Below are 13,611 nucleotides of genomic sequence, written 5' to 3'. Positions count from 1 at the left end.
TCACGCCTATAAAAGGAGATCAGAACAAGTGATCGAGGTCAGTCTGTTGAAGCAAACCGTGGAGTCAAGACTATGGCCGCTCAAGAAGCTCAAATTCCTGCAGAGAATGTCGAAGCTGCTCAAGCTATCCTCGCTACAGATCATCCGCCTGCCGCTGCTGTTGAAATCGACCAACCTCAGCCTCCTGTTGTAGCCGGGCAAGATGCACCGCCGAGACCACAACTACCTACCGAAAATGCTCAGTTACCTGAAGATATGTCTTTAGAGGTTTGTAAAATTTTCATTTTCCGAACGTATCGCATGATTTATACACTGTGTTCTCTTCGTCGCATCGGCTTCGCTTGGAGTATTTTATTACATTATTTTCATCCCAAACGCTATATTGTTTTACGCCATGGTTTCTCTGTAGCGACATTATTGTTATAGCCACATTACAGGCATTATAGCTACATACTACAGTGGCACGATTGCAGCTTTTACTGCTCCGACCTCGCCTTATGCTTGTTTATGCGTTTATATTTTGTCGCACAATGCGATCTTCAACACTTGTATAATCTTTGCAAATTTAATTTGTGGTCCAATTGCTTATTTGACCCATCATGATATGCTTCACCACTTCCCATAGCCAGCGTGTGGCTAAAATCGTCGGCTCTGTGGACTCCAATGTGTTGTGTTATTGTTCTACAGTATGTTTTACTATGAATACTTGTATATTTTGTTTTCGTCCTGTTGGAAAATGTAATATTTTTGCTTGTACTTGTATGTTTGGCCCTGCTCCAAAACGTTTAGCTGTTAAGCTGTGCGGGCTTTTACTATTCTTGTATATCTTTTGTATCTTAGTTATTCCATGGTACTTTTGTTCTGAGCCCAGCTAAAAACGTTTTAGCTAAAAGCTGTGCGGGCTCATATCTCTATATTTCTAAAATTTCATTGTATCTTGTACCATGTATGTTTAGCCCTGCTGTGAACGTATTTGCTATCAAGCTGTGCGGGCTGTTATCTTTAATATGTATTTTTTAACTATTGTGTACCTGGCCCTGTTCCAGACGTTATGGCTTTCAGTTTCAGGCTCTGCGCCTGCGGGCTATTATGTACAATTTTTTCTTACCCTTACTATAGGATTAGCTGCAAGCGGCCTGTTTTTATTTTTATGCATGTTTGTTTCAGTGTGTCTGAACGATTTATGGCTTGCCTTGTCGCCGTTTTGCATACGAATATTCGTATTAGCATATTGTTTGTAGCCACAAGTCTACACCGCACGCATGCAACCGTCTCTAATTACAGTAATTTGCTTCCGGTATTTTGTACAGCTAAATCCTTGTTGTTGCTTTATTTCTGTGTTTGTTCAATACCTGTAGACCTTACGACAACGAATTAAAATATTGGAGGACTCTCAAGGCACTACTGTTGAGGCTTTGTTACGGCAAATTACTAATTATGGTAGTCGCCGAGTTGAAGATTTTGACAAGTATCAAGCCCTTCACCTTGCAGAAAACTTGGTTTCTGTTGCTAAGACCTCGGGTGACCTCAAAGCTGCCAGCTATGAAATCATTGCGACCACTTTACGTGACAAGCTTTCGGTTGAGGTCGAACATTTTAAAGCGTACTTTTTAGCCCTCCTCGCTGATAAAGAATTTTCACGGATAATCGACACCGTCTCCAAAATCGATAAGTCCTTCCAGCGTTCATCCCCATATCAAAGAAGCTCACACGCTCGCAGAGGACGATTTACGTCGGGAAATCCTGCACCGCGTATCGTATGTTATAAATGTGGCACTCCTGGCCACAAGTCTCCACAATGTTGGCGACGCCCTAGTAATCGGCTTCCTCCTCGGCAAGATCGTCCCCAACAGAACCCTCCAATGCGGTGAAAACTGGATAAGACGGATAGCTCCTTGTGTCTTTGCTTTCTAGCAAGCGTATTTCAATAAAAAATAATTCATTCCTCTGTTATTTTGTTTATATTTATTATTTTACCTCTCAGTAACTTAACAACCCTTGTTCGCCAAGTCCTTAACATTAGCTTGCGACTTTTCAAATTCCCACTGTCAATGAGTAGACACTTACCCAATTTGTATTGACTACACACACCGAAAGCATGATGTTTTACATCCCTCCTATAAGATGCTCCATATATTACCTTTTAAGTCTTTTTTCCTCATATCCCTCTCTTCACTTTCTTGCTCTTGGATGGCATTCTCAAGGAGAATCTATTTCTCTCTCGGATTACCGGGGCTGAGTTTGCCATCCCCTGGGCTTCCTTTTCTACCCTCGTTTTCTTTTATCTTTAGTTCTGCAACGCCATATTTCATGACTGGGAACGGACTCCGAATTTCAATCCCACTTCGCCTTCTCCACGTCGTGTTAACTGGGTCCAATACGATGGTTCATGCCTTAACACCGCCCAGGGGATGGTCGACAATGCCCATATTTCCAATCAGTTCCTCACTTCTGTTATTGATGGGGAAGCCCACGCGGATGTTTCTATGTTACGCTTTCCAGATCCTCGCACTTTTAAAGCTGGTAACCTTCATCAGTACAAACCCCGATGGGCTTCACTTCTTCAGGACTCTGATAATCCTACTTTCACTGAAGTTGCTGATTGGATTGACAACTCTGTCGATGTTTTCCATTTTTTCACGCCCTTTCACGGCAGTTATAAAGGCTGTAACTACAATTGTGACACCCCTCCAGCCCGCATTTTTTCCAACAATGTCTCTTGTAAACCGTTTGCCCAATTTGTATCTGACTCAATTATTGATCGATTGGCATCTGGCGCTATCTCCCTTTGGGGTCGAGTCGGCCACTGTCCTCCTCCCCGCCTTGTGATGCCACTAACCGTGGAGCCTTCTAAACCGCGCCTTTGCAATGATGATCGATTTTTAAATTTATGGACTCAAGACCGACCTTTTAACCTTGACAGTATTTTGCACCTGCCAACGTACATTCAGAAAGGTTTTTACCAAACGGTGTGTGACGACAAATCGGGTTATGACCATATTCTTCTCTCGCCGGATAGCCGCACATACTTTGGTTTCCAGTGGGGAGGTTGGTTTTTCGTAAGCTGCACCATTCCCTTTGGTTGGAAAAGTTCCGCTTATATTTACCATACGACTGGCCTTGTCGCGTCCCATTATTTGCGTTCGTTGAAGATCCCCTCCTCACTTTACATTGATGATCGTCATAGCTCACAGCTTTCAATTCCACGAGATTCGTTGTCTCCTGCTTATCTCGACTTACCGTCGGTGGATAGTGTTAATTTTGCTCTAGCTAATGCAGCCATATTTATTACTTGTTATACGCTGATCTCTCTTGGTTACTTCTGGGACTAGAGAAATCCATTCTCATTCCGAAGAAACGCGTCCCATATCTTGGTTTTATGGTCGATTCAGAAACACAAGCCTTTATGTTGCTACCGCGTAAGAAGCTAAAGTTTTTGGTTCTCCTGAAACAAATTTTGGCCACAACCACCATAGACTTACTTACCCTCCAAAAGTTAAACGGGAAATGTATGTCCCTGGCACTAGCCGTCCCAGGAGCAAGGATGTATTGTAATGAAATTAACCTAGCCCTATCCCGTGCCAGCCGTTCATCCCGACCTATTGTAATCACGCCATCCTTACGCTCGGAGATGCAACATTGGCTCTTCCTCGAAGAATGGGAGGGTTTTCTTCCCTGGCGTTCGGAGAGGCATACCCACATCCAGCTTTATTCTGACTCATCTTCCTATGCATGGGGAGGTGCTGTTTTGAGTCCGGGTGCTCTTAAAGTGAATATCTGTGATTACTGGGATATGGCATCTTTGCAAAGTGATATCGCAACTAAAGAAACTCTCGCCCTTCGCAATGTCCTCCATGCATTTGCTGGCGTCGTCCGGGATTCGTGGGTGGATGCCTTCGTTGACAGTCAAATTCTGATTCGTTCTTGGAATAAACAAGGGTCTCGCTCTCCTCCTCTCGTTTGTGCTCTAAAAGCCTTGTTTAAGACTGTTATGAACTTGAACATTGACTTACATCTGTTCTACGTTAGAAGTAGCCAGAACCTAGCGGATATCCCATCTCGTCACCTCAGCCTTCAAGATTCGAAGCTTTCACCAGCTTTATGGGAACTCGTTCAAAATCAGTATGGAGGTCCCAAAGGACATTCCGCTAACCTTATGGCTCGACCATCGAACGTCCAAACTGACTTGGCCGGCCACCATCTTCCTTTCTTCTCGGAATGCCCTTTACCAGAGTCAGCCGGTGTTAATGTTTTTGCTCAATCACCTTCCCTTGGTCCTGCAGAATTTTTCGCGAACCCGTATGTTTTTCCACCCATTTGCCTCATCCCTCATGTCTTCAAGTACCTTGAAGATTTCCACCTTACGTACACCCTAATTGTACCAGACGTCTATCCTCGTCGATTTTGGTGGCCACTTGTGAGCGCCTCTTCATTATCACGGTATTTGTTAGCACCCAAAGGTTCCATTAGCGCACTACTCACACCTAGTAAACACGGATATTCCGATCGGTGGCCACTCCCATGGGACCTCTGGGCCTTTCATATCGCAAATTAACGTTTTAGGCCTCGTGCGACCATAAACTATTTCTAACGTCTCGTCTACAAGACCTGTTGCTCTGATTAATTTCTGGGGTACGTGTGTAAATTCTATCTCCTTTCCCGATCCATTTCAGGACCTTCCTCGAACACCAAGGGTCTACATGCCTGCCCTCGCCTGCCCGACGTGTTCCTACGCAAACGATTATACTTTTCGATTCTGTCAGATGTGCGGTTACCAACGCCTTTGTTCCCCTGACACCCTTCTACCACGGCACGTGCAGATTGATCTTGCTGCCATTGATTCCCGCCTACACGATTTAAAAGCCAGTATCCAAAGTTCCTCTTATTCTAAACAGAAATGTTCATTGAGGGCTGAACTTGAGTCCTTTTTATCCTCGCTTCCAACCGAGGAAGGTCACGAAGAAGGTTGTTTCTCAAGTTCTGTTGAGTTAAAATGAATTCCTCAACTGTTTTAAATGTGTTATACAGTTATTTCAACATTAAGAAAAGTAAACTTATTTGGACGGGATCTCTTGAAACCCTGAAAGCGCTTGTACTAACCGAAATTGACGAGGAGACTGCCGAAGCAACAACATGGCGTTCCCCCAGTGGCGGTAAATGGTTATTTGAAAGTAAGCTGTTATCAGTTACTTGGCTAACAAAAAGCCAAAATATAAACTTTGGTGGTGAGAAAGGTAGTGACATAACGGCAAGAATACATTCGCTTTTAAATCAAGATCTGGACAGTGCTTCTGAAATCGATAGCCATGCCGAACTACATCTAAATCAATCAATTGAAAATTTGCTAGCTGTCGAACCTGACGATGTCAATGATGATGCACTTGAACATTCGTTTAGTTATCAACCTGATGTTGAAAAGAAATTGGAATACCAAGACGAAAATCAAGCGAAAATAGATTCTGAAATCGGTGTAAAGTATGATGAGTTGAATGCGAAGTCAAAAAATTTGCATGAAGGCCCAATCGGTATGCACGCAAACTTAACAAATTGGCATAATCCCTTGGGAAGCAACTCCAGCTATAACTGCGACTCCGAGTCAATAGCAAGATTGAATTCGAAACTTGAGAGATTTTCCGAAAATGTGGCAAACAAACTACAGGATATTACAGTTGAGATAAACAATATTAAAGAAAGTAAACCCTACTCGATTCTGGTTTTGGAAAACGTAGTTAATGACCTAAAGAAAGACAAGCTTGAGCTAATCAGAATGAATGATGATCTTAGGGCACAAAATATGAACATGTCCTGTTCTATATCTGATTTGAAAATGGCAAATAAAAATTTGGAAAACGAAAAGAGCAGCCTTTTGACTGCTCTTAAGTTATTTCAAAATGACTCTCAACATACGTCCATGACTAACACTGTGATTTCAAAAGACGGAGAAATTAACATTGAACCGGCCTGTGAAATCATACATAATAATGAAGTCACTCAACTGAATCATGAATCTGATCAGCCTGTAATCTATAGTCAGCCCAACGCCAAAGAAAGTCTTACAAAAAAGAGTAAAAAGAAGAGTAAGAAAACCAAGTCTAAACCATCAGCTCATAATACCAGTCAACTAAATGCTCCGGATGCAAATACCTCTGGCTCTGGCGGGATTGCAAATACCTCCAACATTGAAACAACGAGACAGGGCCAGAACTCGCAGAAGCAATCAGTTGTTATTGCAGGAGACTCAATTGTTAAAAATATTATCGGTCCGAAGATGAATGCTGAAGATCCTAATCATTATTTTATTGTAAAGCCGTTCCCTGGAGCAACAGTCACAGACATGGAGGACTTTGTCAAGCCACTTACAAGAAGAACACCGGACAAGATGATTTTACATGTTGGAACAAACGACCTGAGAAGTCATTGCACGCCAAAAGTAATAGCTGACTCTATCGTCAACATTGTAACGCAAGTAAAAGAAGATTCACCAGGTACAGATGTTGGAATATCAGCCATTCTGGTAAGGTCTGATAATCATGACTTAACTGTTAAAGCTACTCAGGTTAATAACATTCTTAAAGGCTATTGTATTCGCAATAAAATTCCCTTCTTAAGTAATTCAAATATGAATGAAAGCCACCTAAACACGAAGGGCCTTCATTTAAATAGACAAGGTAGCTTAGCTTTACAACAAAACTTTTTAGATTTTGCTAAATCTATCTCAGATTGACAATTTCCCAAATCCGTTATTCCTACCTCACGCGGGTTTAAGTTAGCAGCCCTTAATGTGAGAAGCATAGTAAATCACATTGATGAGCTGCGAGTTTTGCTTGCTACTAGCCCAATCGATGTTCTAGCAATTAACGAGACATGGCTTAATTCTACAATAAGCGATAACGATGTTTACATACCTGGATATGAAATTATACGTCGGGACAGAGCATGTAGTAGTGCCGATGGAAAAACGTATGGAGGTGTTTGCTTTTATGTGCGCTCCTGCGTAAATTTTATACTTCGCAAGGACCTGTTTATCGATGACTTGGAAAATTTATGTATTCAAATTCAAAAACCAAATTCTAAGCCCTTTCTCGTTACAACATGGTATAGACCACCTAATTCGAATACTGATAAATTTAATCATTTCGAAACGTTTATTGATATGCTTGACGCAGAAAATGTCGAGTATTACCTATTGGGCGACCTAAATTGTGACCTTGGATCGCCTACTTTAGATTGCAATTCGAGATCTTTAATTGGCATCACTGAACTCTATGGTTTACATCAATTAATAAATGAACCAACTCGAATTACCGAAACTTCATCAACTATGATCGATCATATTTTTACCAATACACCAGATAATATTGTTTCCTCTGGTGTTTCTCATGTCGGTATCAGTGATCATAGCTTAATTTACGCATTCCGTAAGCTTTCTATCAGTCCACGCAACAAAGGCCATTCTACAATAAGTTATAGAAAACTTAAAAATTTCAACTCTGAATATTTTCGACGAGATATTTCTTTACAGAATTGGGACGTGATAAGGATTTATAATAATCCGAATGATATGTGGCGTATATGGAAAACGACCTTTAACAACGTAGTGGAAAAGCATGCCCCTTTACGAACTAGGCGAGTAAGATCTTCTAAGGCGCCGTGGATCACGCCTGAATTAAAAAGGCAAATGCATGAAAGAGATGTTTTGAAAATAAAAGCTATTCGATCCAAAGATATTTGTGATTGGACTGTTTTTAAGAAAGCTCGAAATTCTGTAAACAATGAAATTAAACTTGTTAAGAAAACCTATTATATGAACGCTTTTCATGAAAACGAGAATAATGTTAAAAAAACTTGGGGTATCATCAATGAATTGACCTCAAGAAAACAGATGAGTTCACGAGTAAATGAAATCAAAATAAACGGGGTTTCTATTACTGACCCCTCGGACCTATCTGAGACGTTTAATACTCATTTTGCTACTATTGGACCTAAGCTTAAGGAAAAAATACCTGACGAAGAAAACAATCGCTCGTATTTAGAATATCTTACTTGCCACAATAGTAACAATAATATAGAGTTTAAGTCAATAACCCCATCATCAGTTTATTCGCTTCTTAACAAACTTTGTAAGTCCAAAGCAATTGGGCTAGACAAAATATCTGCCAAGCTTCTTCGTCATTGTCCTGACTTGCTTTCGGAATCCCTTGCCGTAATTTTTAACTGCTCTATCATTACCGGTATCTTTCCTGAAGAATGGAAATGCTCAAAAGTCATTCCATTATTCAAACAGGGCGAGCGTAGAGACTTAAATAATTATCGCCCAATTTCGATAATACCGGTTGTGGCGAAAGTTTTCGAACGAATTATTTATGATCAAATTTACGGTTTTCTTACTGAGAACAATTTACTATGTAATAGCCAGTCTGGATTTCGACGTTTGCATTCAACTGTTACTGCACTTCTAGAATCTACTAATAGCTGGGCCTACAATATTGACCAAGGACTGGTCAATGCTGTCGTTTTCCTAGATCTTAAGAAAGCCTTTGATACAGTTGACCATGGAATTTTGTTGTCAAAACTGTCAGCATATGGTCTTGGGGGTGCTGTGGCTAACTGGTTTAGGTCTTATTTAAGTAACCGCAGTCAAAAATGTTATGTCAATGGCCATCTTTCTACCAACCGTACGTTACTTTGTGGTATTCCACAGGGAACTATTTTGGGACCATTGCTATTTTTATTGTATATAAATGACTTGCCAAATTGTCTTGAGCACTCCCAAGCACGAATGTATGCAGACGACACCAATTTAACATTTGCAAGCAATAAAATTGAAGATATAGATTATTACTTTAATCAAGATCTTGAAAATGTTAATAAATGGCTTATCGCCAATAGGCTTACATTGAATCAATCCAAAACTGAATTTATGCTAATTGGCTCACGACAAAGAATAGCTACTTTCCAATCAGACCCATGTTTTAAAATAGACGGAATTCCTATAGACAAGGTTTCACATACAAAATCTCTAGGAGTTCACCTTGATGAAAATCTATCTTGGAATATACAGATCAAGGAATTAACAAAAAAAATTGCTTCTGGTATTGGCGCTTTAAAACTCGTTCGTTCATTTGTCCCAGTTGCAACATTGTATTTAATTTTTAATTCCCTTGTCCAGCCATATTTCAATTATTGCTGTACAGTTTGGGACAATTGCAATAAAACCTTGGCAGATAAACTTCAAAAACTACAAAATCGCGCAGCGAGAGTTTTGACCTTTTCAAGCTATGACACTAATGCCGACATCTTACTCGATAGACTTGGCTGGAAAAAGTTATCTTCCCAACGCCAATTTCAAAAGGCTGTCATGGTTTATAAATCACTCAATGGACTTGCTCCACAATACATGGGTTCCATGTTTGTAAACCGTGACAGTGTCAATCCTTATTCGTTGAGAAACACAAATAGTAAGCTGGCTGTTCCTAAGCCTCGCACAAACTATCTGAAGAATAGTTTTAGTTATAGTGGTGCGATGCTATGGAACAGCCTACCGATTGGGCTACGGCTAGCAAATAACCTATCAAATTTTAAAGCGGGCTGTTCCAAATTATTTTAATCTACATTTACATTTGTATTATATTATATTTCTTGTATATATTCCTTACACGGCTCTCATGAAAAGCAGGTATATTAATTATTAGTTTGATTTATCATTGTAAATATTTTTGTAGTCTTATTTTGTAATTCATAATCTTGTCATTTGTCAGCATGAAAATCCTGATTGAGAATACCGTGTGTAAATAAAGTTTAATAATAATAATATTCATTCCGCGAGCCCATTAGACGTCTCCAGATTCCTTGTATGGAAAGATCGCCATGGTAAAACGGTCATTCACGTTATCGTTTGTACTGCAGCTACTCGTACAGATTCCGTTCCTTGTAGCTGCCCTAAACGTTTAGCTTACAAAACTCTTGATTCCTACATTGGCAAACTTCGCTCCATATTCAAAGAGATTGGCCGATCTGGCCCTTGGAACACCATCCTTGGTTTTGGCAATCCTGCGGACTCCACCCCCGTTCAGAAGTATTTAAAGGCCGTAACCGAAGAACAGTTACGAGCTCATGTTGTTTCCAAGCAAGCGGTACCTCTGTTTCTACCAAAACTTCTGCTCCTCGCACGATTCTGGATCAAAAAAATGTCGGAACATACCCTTACTCCGTCTGGTCTTTATCTTTTAGCCAGAGATCAAGCGTTCTTTAAAACACTGTTTTTCAGTGGCGACCGGGGCGCAGACCTTGGCCTAGTGCAGGCAGCCGAAATCTTGCGTTTTCCTCAAGATGACGGTCTATTGTTTAATCACACATGGGGGAAAACCCTGAGAGACGGCGCTTCCAATGTATTTGGAATTCGTCGTCACCAGAATCCCGATCTCTGCCCTGTAAAAGCGATTGAGACCTACGTTGCCATTTGTTCTGAATTGCGGGTCACCTTAAACACCGGTTACCTCTTCCGCCCAACCAATCCTAAAGGACATGTTCTCAACAAGCCTTTCACAAGCTCCGCCGCCGATGCCAGACTAAAGATTTATTTACACCAAGCGCAACTAGACGAAGGTGAAACGTTACATAGCTTCCGTTCCGGTGCTGCGATAACTCTCGCCTTATCTGGCTCCCAGTTAGCGGACATCATGTCGCACGTCGGTTGGAATAGTAAAGGCACTGCTTTGTACTATATGAAGTTAGCTGAAGTGTTGCGAGCAGGGAGTCCATCAGATGTGTTGTCCTCAAATGCGTGTGTCTCTTCTCCTGCGACTGAACTATACTCTGACATGAACCGTCTTAAAAACTTTATCTTAGCCTTTCCTCAGTGCTAGGTTTTGTGTGCCATGTTGAGATTGGGCTCCCTCGGGGGTTTTCCTCCGCTTCTTTGAGTACGGGCTCCTTCCTGGACTAGTGTGTGTCCCTTGATTATGGATTTGGAAATATCTTAATTAAGAGACTGTCGGTGCCCAATCTCAACAAAAGGTGTGAGTGAGACCGATGAGAAAAAGGTACTATTCTCAGCGGTCTCACTCACGCCTATAAAAGGAGATCAGAACAAGTGATCGAGGTCAGTCTGTTGAAGCAAGCTACGTGGTATTTATAAGACTAGGGTACCACGTTTTTATTTCGATCATTCTCACTCACTCCTTCGTCGATTGCAGTCTCGTCTCATTATTTTCCACCCTTCCCTCCCCAACGTTTTGTATTCACTAGGAAGTATCAATGCGGCGAGACTGTCGGTGCCCAATCTCAACAAAAGGTGTGAGTGAGACCGATGAGAAAAAGGTACTATTCTTTCCCTGGGCAATATACATAATTGTTGATGATTTGGTGTTCTATAAGTGATATTATTGTTGTGTGGAAATGTCATCAGGAATATTTAATATGACCACGTAACACAACTATGGCTGGTCCAGACACTTCAATCCTGTCATTTGCTAAGATAGACACTCTCAAGTCACCACCACGTGCTGAACACTGACGAGCTGGAAGAGGCACAAAATAATAACTTATCCCCCACTTGTCACACCTAATACTAGCTAAGTCACATATTATTTTGTTAACAAAAAGATTAACCAAATACTGAGCTTACCCATCATATTATTTTTGCCCAATGTCTCAGACCAGTAACTACCAAGAACTGTGTGTGCTGAGCCTGAAAACAGAGCGAAAATCCTTATCAAATTTTCATCTAAAAACCGAAGATCTTTTTACACTCTATATCTCCTGACACAGTCACAAAATTATGCTCTATAAAATTAAAAAGTGTTTCAACCTGTTACAGGGTCTTCATCAATTCCAAGCCATGGAGCAAAATATCTTGAAACAAAATCAAACTGTTCTCCATGATCATTGCAATACCCAAATTCCTTGCTTCCTTTAACCGTAACAATCACACCGCGAACGTCCAGGTCTTTTGATGGTGCAGTGGATAGCATTGACTGGATATCTGGCTGGAATGCCTCAAATGTGGATCTGATAAAAAAATTAACTTTTGTAGATTTACGATTAGAAGTTAGATACTCTAAGACATCTAGTATATTCATGTAATATTATTTAGCAGAAATTTTACCATGATGTTAAAACAATGGTCAATTAGGATAACTTTCAATATTTGATAAAACTTGCCTAGATGTGGAGTCTTCCAGTCTAACCAAAAGTTTTCTGGTTTTTGAGGAATGATAAACACAATTTACAGCAAGGTCACCAACTGTTGCCTGGTAGAAACATTGAAAATATTACCACTTAGAATTTCTTTTAAACTCATTAAATTGCATTTACCAAGCTGATGTTAATAACAACTCACTTTGATCAATTTTTCTAATTGTTCAAGAATGTCCTGAAAAAAACGAAGAATGTTTGAATTGACTTTTGAGGAAGCTAGTAAATCCTGAGTTCTAGGAAGATATTAACACACAAATTCATGCAAAAATGAGTTACCTTTTGTACAACACTTGGTTTGTTAATTGGCATGTTCAGGCATAAAAAGTCTCCTAAATGAGATAAATTATTTGTTCAGGCATTGCCTTTAAAGATGAACAAAATTATTCAAAAAATCAAAGTTAAATGAAAGGCAAAGTACCATCTCTTTTCACATGAAGTGGTCCACTGAGAGTATCAAATGAAAGAGAATTATTTTGATTTCCTGAAAGAGTTTAAACATCATTGGTTAGTAGAAGGTTCAACCAATGATTGTTAATAATCAATTAATTAGTGATAATTAGAATTCCATATTATTAATACCTGTTACATAAAATAGAGCTGCTGCAGAGGCCAAGGTCGCATGACCACAAAGAGGAACTTCAACTGTCGGCGTAAACCAGCGCAGGTTGAAACAACTGCCTAAATCAATCAACAGAAGTTAGTCACCTGAAGATTTGCTAGAAAGTCGTTAGTCTTGGCCAGTCATTGTTTTCACAAAGTCGTCAGTCTTGCCTCACAAATTGATCTCAGAGTGCTAGGGTGCACCTATGCTGCAGGTCTTTGGCACGGAGTTTCAATGCATTGGTGCATCAATGCAATCACCATGCTGGTGTCACCAAACCTCATGCAGAGTCGGAGGCTCAGAGCAGAGTCAGTACCAGGGCTATAACATAGAGAAACTGTGCCAAGTGCACTTAACCTGTTTTGTAATCCTGACTTTCTGACTTTTTTCCAATGAAAGCAGTCTCAGAGATGTTCATTTGAGCTGCAAGTTTTTGATATATGGAAGTGTCAAGTTCCTAAGGAAGTAAGAGACGATTTACGTATAGTTTCCTTGACCTTGGTCACCTTGCTTCTGAAGTCAGCTTCAAATCCTTCAATACTAAACGTACACATTTCAGAAAGAGTTAACTAACACCTTATGACCTGGCAGGCAAATAGCAGCAGGATTTCCGCAAAACGGTTTGTCCGTGAAGGCATTTATAACGTATATTGGAAGCTCACTTTCTGAAGCACCCTCATCCGCCATTTTGAATTCAACCGCGCATAGACTAGGGAGAGCATAAAGATAAAGAACTTGTGGAAAAGAATGAAGAATGAAGTTCTTTTAACTAGTGAAAAAAGTTTTTAAAACCCTGGGACGGCGGAATGGGA

At 40.4% G+C, this 13,611-nt stretch overlaps 3 protein-coding genes across 4 annotated transcripts; 2 read left to right on the top strand and 1 right to left on the bottom strand.

Annotated features, from left to right (window-relative positions):
* Nucleotides 1-51: 51 nt before the first annotated feature.
* On the top strand, nt 52-1,995 carry LOC114527600. Its single transcript, XM_028549298.1, has 2 exons — nt 52-267; nt 1,359-1,995. The coding sequence occupies exons 1-2, from the start codon at nt 73-75 to the stop codon at nt 1,869-1,871; spliced, it is 708 nt and encodes a 235-aa protein (XP_028405099.1). The 5' UTR covers nt 52-72; the 3' UTR covers nt 1,872-1,995.
* Nucleotides 1,996-5,892: 3,897 nt separating this feature from the next.
* On the top strand, nt 5,893-6,740 carry LOC114527487. The gene has a single exon (XM_028549155.1). It carries the CDS (start codon nt 5,912-5,914, stop codon nt 6,722-6,724), a length of 813 nt encoding a protein of 270 aa, XP_028404956.1. The 5' UTR covers nt 5,893-5,911; the 3' UTR covers nt 6,725-6,740.
* A 4,569-nt stretch (nt 6,741-11,309) lies between these two features.
* LOC114527485 (phenazine biosynthesis-like domain-containing protein) lies at nt 11,310-13,487 on the bottom strand. 2 transcript variants are annotated; one of them, XM_028549153.1, is made up of 10 exons: nt 13,376-13,487; nt 13,157-13,256; nt 12,778-12,876; nt 12,617-12,679; nt 12,475-12,527; nt 12,341-12,373; nt 12,163-12,251; nt 11,810-12,009; nt 11,627-11,689; nt 11,310-11,519 (listed from the first exon to the last, which is right to left on the bottom strand). In XM_028549153.1, the coding sequence occupies exons 1-10, from the start codon at nt 13,484-13,486 to the stop codon at nt 11,404-11,406; spliced, it is 927 nt and encodes a 308-aa protein (XP_028404954.1). In that variant the 5' UTR covers nt 13,487; the 3' UTR covers nt 11,310-11,403. The 2 variants fall into 2 exon arrangements, with proteins under 2 accessions (XP_028404954.1, XP_028404955.1); XM_028549154.1 differs by having other exon boundaries at nt 13,350-13,410.
* Nucleotides 13,488-13,611: the final 124 nt, after the last annotated feature.

This window comes from Dendronephthya gigantea, unplaced genomic scaffold, assembly GCF_004324835.1.
Source record: "Dendronephthya gigantea isolate DGI-Jeju-01 unplaced genomic scaffold, DenGig_1.0 000045F, whole genome shotgun sequence".
NCBI lineage: Eukaryota > Metazoa > Cnidaria > Anthozoa > Malacalcyonacea > Nephtheidae > Dendronephthya > Dendronephthya gigantea.
The sequence above is the reverse complement of the archived record's forward strand: the minus strand, read 5'-3'. Positions and strand labels throughout refer to the sequence as shown.